The sequence below is a fragment of the Acartia tonsa genome, chromosome 6 (assembly GCF_053477335.1).
Source record: "Acartia tonsa isolate MP-2025a chromosome 6, ASM5347733v1, whole genome shotgun sequence".
In the NCBI taxonomy this organism is placed as follows: domain Eukaryota; kingdom Metazoa; phylum Arthropoda; class Copepoda; order Calanoida; family Acartiidae; genus Acartia; species Acartia tonsa.
This window is the reverse complement of record NC_137265.1, coordinates 52,274,027-52,283,790: the sequence shown is the minus strand read 5'-3', so window position 1 is coordinate 52,283,790 and position 9,764 is coordinate 52,274,027. Positions and strand designations below refer to the sequence as shown.

The following is a 9,764-nucleotide window of genomic DNA, read 5'->3' as shown; positions in this document are numbered from 1 at the left end:
TCTTAGGAAAAATAAATATCCAGTATTTTTTTACATTGAAGACGTTCCACTATTCTCACCAATCTATTTAGGTGTGGCAGAGGGCCCAATCTTTTGCTGCTATCAAAAGTAAGTTTAATATTACTATTTATTTATTATATAATATACAATGTGAATCTTCCACAGATTAGTGCTCTTGCTTTAATAGGCTTTAAGGTAATACATATTTTTTTTACCTTAATCATTCTTTGCAGATACATCTGCACTATGACCAAGCAATAACTTGACAGTAGTTACTCAAAATTTGTCAAATGACTCCTGTGACCCCAATTTTTGGCTTATCTAACCTTATCTAACATGTTTATTGTTATATATTTTGACTATAAATTATTAAATAATTACCATAAATATCTGTGGCATTGATATCTGTCCCATGATTTATCAATATTTTCACTATTTTGATGTATCCATAAAAAGCAGCAAACATGATACTGGTCGATTCTGAATATAATAGAAATTAGGCCAGAGCTTGATCTTTAAATCGTTTATAGGTGATCTAAACTGGGGCGATTCATTCAGCGCACCTTTAAATTATTAATATCAATCTTTAAATCAAATTTGCATGGGCGATTTTGCGCGGCCAGTGGCGCGGTTCCGGCGCGGCAATGCCACTCACCAAGTGGCATTGCCGGGCCAAATCGAGGTGAATCATATGTAATAAATGGATATTTTTTTAATTACTTTGATATTTTATTGCAAAACTATCGTGAAAACATTTTTATAGTTATTTTTAAAATAAATTATATATTAATGTTTTATATAAAATACCATACTGACATGGCATTTTATATAAAATCTTGGATCTACTGCAGTTCATGGTAAAATATTGCTGGTAACGAATGCTTCCTGTTTTCTGGCAATGTTAGACGATTCCTGGATCTAGCATAACAAGAAATATTTCTGGAGCCACCAATGTTTAACATTCCTGGTTGTCAGCAATTTATGCATATTCCTGGCCACTGCCATGTTTGAAATATTTCTGTTAAAAAGCAATATTTCCCTTTTTTAATTCTAATTTCCCTTTTATTACACTAACCCCACAATTAGAGGTTGATAACATTCACACAACTCAAAAGTGGCTATTTTGGCATGTTTGCCTGATATGGTGGGGGGTGGGAGGGTAGTGGTGTTTCTCTGTTTTAATTGAGGGAGTTAGGAAATGCTATAAATATTGCTACGCTCTGCTACAATTCACAGTATATTAAAAACCTTAAACTGATCAAATCTCAATAATGAATTAGAGAGAGGGGGTGGGGGGACTGAGACAAATATCATAAAAATTCCTTATTTCTGATTTTTATCTACAGTTAATAATACAACGTTTACGTAGGTGTAAAAAGTAACAATATAAAAGTAGTCAGGAAAAACTTAAAGGTTAATAGGTCCTGGAAAGGTTTTTAACTATTTTGGTTGATTTGAGGGTATTATCCACAATCCTCCTAAGATAAACCGCCACTAGATATTATTATATTATTATAATTTTTTGGTTTATCGGTTAACAAGATCCCTCTGTATACAAAAACAGTCAAACACACACAAAAGCGGACACCCTGTCACTTATAAATAAGTATGAAACTCATTATAGGGCGAATATAGGTTCGATATGATATGAGCTTATATCAAAGGTGCCATTGCATAGTTTTAGAATATCTATGTTAAATTTAAAAATTCAAAAAAATCCTTAAGTAGATTTTACAATTTTCGTGTTTTCTTCAACATATGATAAATGAGATGGCCTACAAAATTGTTTATTTTAGCCCTTTACAAGACTTTTTTTGACTAGTTCTCTTAAGTTTAATTGATTATTTCTTTGGTGTTTTGTGAATTTCAGGATATTCATGAGCAAAATTGAACATTAAATTAATTATTCTAAACTCTTTATTTAATTGCAAAAAACGTTGCATTTTAGTTTTAAGTTCACAGTAGTTTTTACAAAAAAGTACTTTATTTTAACAAATATTTCATGCCGTCATCAAAGGGGAAAATATGAAATTATTGATTAAAAAATTTCATTTTTAGCTCAAAATATGCAGATTTTATAGTAAAATTACGTTGCAAATTATGTTAAATTTTATCAAATAAATAGATAATATTGCTGTACATTTTTTGTTTACATTCCAAACCGGTTTCTAAATCTTCAAACTCCTATAAAAGCACAGGTAGTTAGAGGTAAAATTGTAGTCTGATAAGTAAAGTCCTCAAGGTAACAAGTAATTAGAGGCAATCAGCTATCACATTCTACTTTGGTTAGGTAAGTCCTTTTAATTATAAGGCATGGAACCCAAAGTATTGTTTATGATTATTGTTCATTTACCCCAGAACATTTGATATAAATCCAAAAGCTTTACTAGTTTTATTGTACTGCTTTAGATTATTCTTTACTCTAAGCTTATTTCTTTATCTTAATAAGCATTTTCTCAACCATTACATTGATTCTTTTATATGTATTTTGGTTGAGTATATCAAAAGTAGTATTTGATATACTCAATCTTTTGCTACTAATTCTAGATATTTAGGTACAATTTTGTAGTTGCTGATTTTAGCTACAGCTTACTTTGAGTTAGGATATCTAGATGATACATTCACACCTATTTCTCACCTGGAAGGACTCATTTTAGGGTAAGAATAGTTTTGTTATTTGTGTATTATTTTGATTATTGTTACAAGTATAGGTTTAAATCAAGTTCAATAGTATTTAGCCAAGTTAAGTAACAAAATTAAATCTTACAAATAATCTTTATTTTTAGTTTGAATGTTTAATTTCAGTCATTTGAAATTGTTTTATTTATTTGAATTTATATATTATCTGTTATTGTTTATCATATTTATTAGCATTTCGTTTGCCTTTAGCGAATTAAGTGTTAATAAATCTGTCTAAACTGACCAAGCTATATTTGCTTGATTCACTTCACTAAGTAATTATAATTAATATATTTAATATTTCAGAAAAACTGCATCTGACTGTTAAACCTAATGTTTCTACCTAGTGATTTATATAATTTCTAAATGTTTAATATGTTTTGTAAAACTTTAATATTGTAAATAAATTAGTTGAATTAATCTTGTAGTTATTTGATGCAAATAATAATATGTGGTTTATTTTAATTTAATCTTTAAGCCCCTTGTCAAAATCTCCAAAACATTTTTCCTAAAATGAAGTCACCCTTTTTTTGTTTAAAAGATTAAATTAAATTTACTTGCATTTACTATTGGCATCATTAACTAACAAGATGTCAACTAATAATTCAATATTAAGTAAACTTTTGAGTTCAGGTTCAAAATCTGTAGAAGATGTTAATATATTTTCTACTATTCACCTTCTTACAATTAAAAATCTTCAAAGTCTATATCAAGCTGATCAACTTAAGTTTTTGAACTACATGAAAATAAAATGCAAAAAGTATAAGAACAAAATTAATTCATCGGATTCTGTCCAATCAATTTTATTGGAGCGCCAAAGAAAAGAAGTTCTTATGATTGGTTGTAATCTTTCATTAATGGCTAATTTCATCCATTCCTGCTCTAATTTAGCAGATTGTTTAGTAAATGCTATGTTGACAGTGGAATCTGAAATTAGACATTTACATTGTTTGTGTAATGAAATCTCTGATGGACTTAGAAAGAAGATGGAAGAAAGTGGATATGTTTCTGTTGATGACAATGTAACCATCAATGGATTTACTGTTAGTAGTAATGAAATTACTGCAGAAAGTGAGGTACTTGAAGATCTGTTCAAGAAACCTACAACTCAAATTGTTTCAAGAAGAGTAATGCATCAGGACATAATGAACACTGATGTTGATAACACTTATTTAAAGGATTCTTTACTTGTTCCTTTGATAGATATTGATGTTGATAATACAAGAGTTATTGATATTTGTAATCAAACTTCTAACAATGAATCACTTGTTAGTTTATTTACTTCAGGTATTGAGTGTTTAGTTCCAACACCATTAATTTGTGTTGAATCAAGTTCAAGCTATCCAGGAGGAATGGAACCTGAAATTAATAGCATTATAGATTCAAGCAAAAAGTACTTGTGTGGAGCAATTTTAAAACCTGTTAATGATGGCTACTATGGATCTAGCACAGATGGTTCTGATGGAAAATTATATGATACAATGATCAATAATCTTATTGATTTAGATACTGTTACTTCAAGCATAAAGGACAATGGATTTGACTTCTGTAAATCTGTGTTAGCTGAATCAAGTTCTAAAAATGATTCTGATGAAATTACAAGTTCTTGGGAAGAATATTTTAAAGTAAACCCTTTAATTATGGAGAAGTCGCCTGAATTTTTTCCTGAAATTTTGGTTGAGGATCCTTTGGATACTAAGAAGGATGAAGAATGGGCACATGATTCAGGATTTTTTACTGATCAAGACAGTAAAGATGTTAGTATTACTAGTTTGATTAATGAAGATTTAATTGATGTTTCAAAAACAAAGTCTGTTGAGAATGACAATACTGATCAACAGCAACAATGTTCAAGTGTTCATAAGATTTGGAGAACACATTTGGAAAAACAGTTCAATAAAAACTGTAATAATTTTCTTTTTTGTCAAGCAAAAAGAATTAAGATCTTGACCAACAGACTTGATTGCTATAAGAGTTCACCTTTTAATGAACTTGTTGAATCAAGGAATGATATAATTTCTATTCTTGATGACATTTCTGTAACTCTTCAATTCCTAGAAGAGGTTGATTTTTCCAATGATGACATTAAGCAACAGCTGATTGAAATTGAAAACAAGTTTTGCTTTCTTGAGTGCCAATACAAACTCCTTATTGATGTCAAACTTACTGATACAGATGATAAAGTTTCTGCAAGTATTAGCAATGTGTCTGGTGATAATTCCTATAGAATAGATGAGGATGGTGATGCACAAGACTCTGATTCCTGTTATTCTGATGCTACTGATGTTTATTTTGGAGAGGATCTAAATGGTTATTATCAATTAATTATTGATAATTTAATTTTTAGTTTCAACTTTAATCAGTGTTGCATTAGAAGCAACCAATGTTGTAACTTTTATGATTTCCCCATCACTGATATATCTTTTATTCAAGAGGAAGATATGTCTGAAACTCAAAAGAATTTTTCAAGAGAAGAAGATTACTGCAACAATCCCATGATGAATGTACAGAAGGAAGAACTGAATGATTTTATTTTCCTTCAAGATGATGAAGTCAAACATCCTACTGCTTGTGATGTTTTTGATCATATTGTTAGTTTTACAAATTACAATGCTAACAGATTATTTTATGTCAACCCTGCTGAAGATTCTGATGAGAATGAATCTGCTGAATCAAGAAATAATTTCCTACAAAATGAATCAAGAATTTATAGGACTGTTCTTGTTGATATTACAATAAATAATACAACTAAAGATGCTTTCAATGTTCAAGCTTCAGTTGATAATCAAGAACAGAGGCCATTGTTGGAAATGCTTACAAATCAAATTCTTCAACCAAATGATTTGATAAGTTCAAATATCGATATTACAGATTTACAAGATTCTGTGTTAATTCCAATGAAGATTAAATTTGATGATTTTCAAACTGATTCTAATCATGTTTTTACAAGCTCTACTATCAAGGATTACAATTCTAATATCTTAGAAATTTCATTTGCAGATAATTATGAAGCTGCTATTATGAAGGTCAACACAGTTGTTGATAAACTTATTCATCCAGTACACATTGAGGATGAATTTACTATGTCTGTCCAATCTACAGATCTAGAAACTGATTTTGCCAATTTTAACTCTTGGTACACTTATTTCCAGGAGAATCCTATTAATCTAACCAATGAAGAGTCAGATTTTACAACAGATGTTCTAATCAAAAATTCTAATTCACATTCTATGAAATCTGTTGATAAACTTTTGGAGCCTGTTGATGAAATTACAGATATTGCTGTTAACATATCTTCAATGGAAGAAAATTATGTTAATGAAAAGAAAACCAATGATGTTACAGTTATTGATTCTGAAGATATCTCAGAAACCAAGTCTGATCATGTTAGCAAGATGATTATTTGCTACATACCTATTCTGGCAATCCCACATCCTACTGACACCCCACCACCTTATCTTGTGGTATGCTTTATCTTGATGGATGGAATTGATAAAGCAAGTTGAAAATGCTTATTAAACACAGGCACAATTTATTTAGTTTTGATTACTAGATACTCAAATTTTTCCAATGATGAAAATTATTTCCTAATATTCTTGTCTATAAGATTCAGCAGTAATATTTTTTATTATTGCAAACTTTGTTAATAAGAAGACCAATGCAATGTTTTTCTTTAATCTTTCATACAGTAAAAGAGATCATGCTTACATTTTTGTTCATCCTGCTAATAACAAGTCTAATGAAGATTTCAGGTATATTGAGATGGGAACTGATTTTGTTGATTTTATGCAAGTTACTGTTGATGAAATGATTGGTGGATCTTGTACAAAACTGGTAATTAATCATACACCAGAACCAACTGATAAACCACCACCTTAAGGTTCTTGAAAAATTTGTCATTATCTAAAATATTGTCAAAGTTTAAGCTCTTGCTGAAAGTGTTGCAAATGATTAAATTGATTTAATGAAAAAACCAAATGAACAACTTTAAATTTCATGTGTTGAACCATTATATTATTGTGTAAAATCTATTTTTAGATTTAGCAAAACATTTCTTTTAAAGCTGCTGTAAATCAAACTTTACTGCTTCTGAGATTGTTTTATTATTTCATATAAAGCATTTAAAGATCATTTAATCTTTTATCAATGAAATTTTTTATGTCAAATGAGATTTTAGCTGATTAAATTTATCCTTTGTACTCTATGTATTTTGAATTGTACATTATATTACTTTATTCGTATTATATATTCTTAATTATAAGTAATATAAACCTCTGATTTTTGTATTCAAGTCACTTGACTTTTATTTTTTGCTTATATTGAAATTATTTTGATAATTTATTGAAAATAATTTGAATTTTTTGATGATCCATGAGAGTCAATTTTTAAAAATAAGATTGGATGTATCTTACAAAGTTTGGTTATTCTCTTTGTATCCTTAAGTATATTATGTTTCTTATTTGTATTGTACAGAAGATTGGTCTAACAAATTTTTAATGGCCTTTAGCCTAAATACTAACAAATTTTTAAAGGTCTTTAGCCTAAACACTAACAAATATGTTTATGGCCTTTAGCCTAAACACTAACAAGGTGAAGGGTAAGCCAATCTTTTGGTGGTCTTTAGCTGCATGTATTGATATTGTATCTATTCAATGCCTTTAGTGTTGATATTTTGTATTTTATATGTTTAATGTATTACAGAATTGAGATGTACCAACATTTGTAGATGCAGGTTTGTTACTGGTCATTAGATTGATTCACATAAAGAGCATGTTAAATTGTGTTTATCTCTGATTATTCTATTTTTAATATTGTTTTGGTATTAGTACCATCAATATCTATGTTTCCAGTATTTGCATTTATACTATATATATTATTATATTATTTGAGAGATTTCTGATATCAAATTTCACTTTTAATTTATCTAATTTTTGAGAAATGTTTGCAAAATTTTAATTTTTACAAAAATGATTTTTAATTTGTTTACATTTATTCATCATTGTTTTGATCAAATTGAGATTTTAAGCAATGATCTGATGCTTGCTTTGATAGTTTATCTGATCATTTGATTTTAAAACTATTCTTCAATATCTTTATCATTGAGATTCAAACTAAGAGTTTGAGTTATTCTCTAAAGAATTAGTTCTTATTTGTGATGTTAAATAATTCATTTAAAATGCCTAAATGCAATATTAATTAAAATGTTTGAAACTCTTAAACCTGACAAATAATTGTCTTATACATAGTTAATATATTGAAAACAAATTGAGTTCAAGGAGACAAATCAAACAGATACCACTTTTTTTGCCATAATTCAATACTCCAGGAATTATCTATTTATATAAGCTAAACATGTTCAATTTTTTCTCATCTGCTGTTGCCCAGTGTTTTGTGAATTTCAGGATATTCATGAGCAAAATTGAACATTAAATTAATTATTCTAAACTCTTTATTTAATTGCAAAAAACGTTGCATTTTAGTTTTAAGTTCACAGTAGTTTTTACAAAAAAGTACTTTATTTTAACAAATATTTCATGCCGTCATCAAAGGGGAAAATATGAAATTATTGATTAAAAAATTTCATTTTTAGCTCAAAATATGCAGATTTTATAGTAAAATTACGTTGCAAATTATGTTAAATTTTATCAAATAAATAGATAATATTGCTGTACATTTTTTGTTTACATTCCAAACCGGTTTCTAAATCTTCAAACTCCTATAAAAGCACAGGTAGTTAGAGGTAAAATTGTAGTCTGATAAGTAAAGTCCTCAAGGTAACAAGTAATTAGAGGCAATCAGCTATCACATTCTACTTTGGTTAGGTAAGTCCTTTTAATTATAAGGCATGGAACCCAAAGTATTGTTTATGATTATTGTTCATTTACCCCAGAACATTTGATATAAATCCAAAAGCTTTACTAGTTTTATTGTACTGCTTTAGATTATTCTTTACTCTAAGCTTATTTCTTTATCTTAATAAGCATTTTCTCAACCATTACATTGATTCTTTTATATGTATTTTGGTTGAGTATATCAAAAGTAGTATTTGATATACTCAATCTTTTGCTACTAATTCTAGATATTTAGGTACAATTTTGTAGTTGCTGATTTTAGCTACAGCTTACTTTGAGTTAGGATATCTAGATGATACATTCACACCTATTTCTCACCTGGAAGGACTCATTTTAGGGTAAGAATAGTTTTGTTATTTGTGTATTATTTTGATTATTGTTACAAGTATAGGTTTAAATCAAGTTCAATAGTATTTAGCCAAGTTAAGTAACAAAATTAAATCTTACAAATAATCTTTATTTTTAGTTTGAATGTTTAATTTCAGTCATTTGAAATTGTTTTATTTATTTGAATTTATATATTATCTGTTATTGTTTATCATATTTATTAGCATTTCGTTTGCCTTTAGCGAATTAAGTGTTAATAAATCTGTCTAAACTGACCAAGCTATATTTGCTTGATTCACTTCACTAAGTAATTATAATTAATATATTTAATATTTCAGAAAAACTGCATCTGACTGTTAAACCTAATGTTTCTACCTAGTGATTCATATAATTTCTAAATGTTTAATATGTTTTGTAAAACTTTAATATTGTAAATAAATTAGTTGAATTAATCTTGTAGTTATTTGATGCAAATAATAATATGTGGTTTATTTTAATTTAATCTTTAAGCCCCTTGTCAAAATCTCCAAAACATTTGGCATGCATCTTAAATGATAATTAAAATGTTTATTTTATTTAATTATATAGTATTTTATTCAAATTTTAAATAGCGTCAAAAATTTTGCTTTATAGTGCATCATAAAGATAAATATTAAGTTTTTAAATTTATTTTCTCTACTAAGATTTTAGATTTATTCATGATGAATACAATTTATTTATATAAAAATATATAATATGTAAAATATATTTACCCTTTGTAGCCTGGGTAAAGACACAAACATGATGCAACTTTTAGCAAACAAAAATAATATTTTAATTTTGAAATATTTTTTTAAAATTAGTTTTCAGCCCTCCCTTTTTCAATGTACTTTTACAAAATTATGTTATGAAAAATTTATTTGATCA

General features: G+C 27.8%; 1 protein-coding gene and 1 long non-coding RNA gene across 2 annotated transcripts; both read left to right on the top strand.

Annotated features, from left to right (window-relative positions):
* The first annotated feature begins 2,216 nt into the window (after positions 1-2,216).
* On the top strand, positions 2,217-6,185 carry LOC145323155 (uncharacterized). The gene is made up of 2 exons (XM_080165548.1): positions 2,217-2,658; positions 2,986-6,185. Exon 2 carries the CDS (start codon positions 3,270-3,272, stop codon positions 6,183-6,185), a length of 2,916 nt encoding a protein of 971 aa, XP_080021674.1. The 5' UTR covers positions 2,217-2,658; positions 2,986-3,269.
* Positions 6,186-8,429: 2,244 nt separating this feature from the next.
* On the top strand, positions 8,430-8,869 carry LOC145323424 (uncharacterized). Its single transcript, XR_013880968.1, has 2 exons — positions 8,430-8,501; positions 8,767-8,869. It is a non-coding gene; the product is annotated as an uncharacterized LOC145323424 (long non-coding RNA).
* The last annotated feature ends 895 nt before the right edge of the window (positions 8,870-9,764 follow it).

Bases quoted from the DNA above. Each gene is read 5' to 3' on its own strand.
- LOC145323155 (XM_080165548.1), top strand. From the start codon at position 3,270: ATGTCAACTAATAATTCAATATTAAGTAAACTTTTGAGTTCAGGTTCA.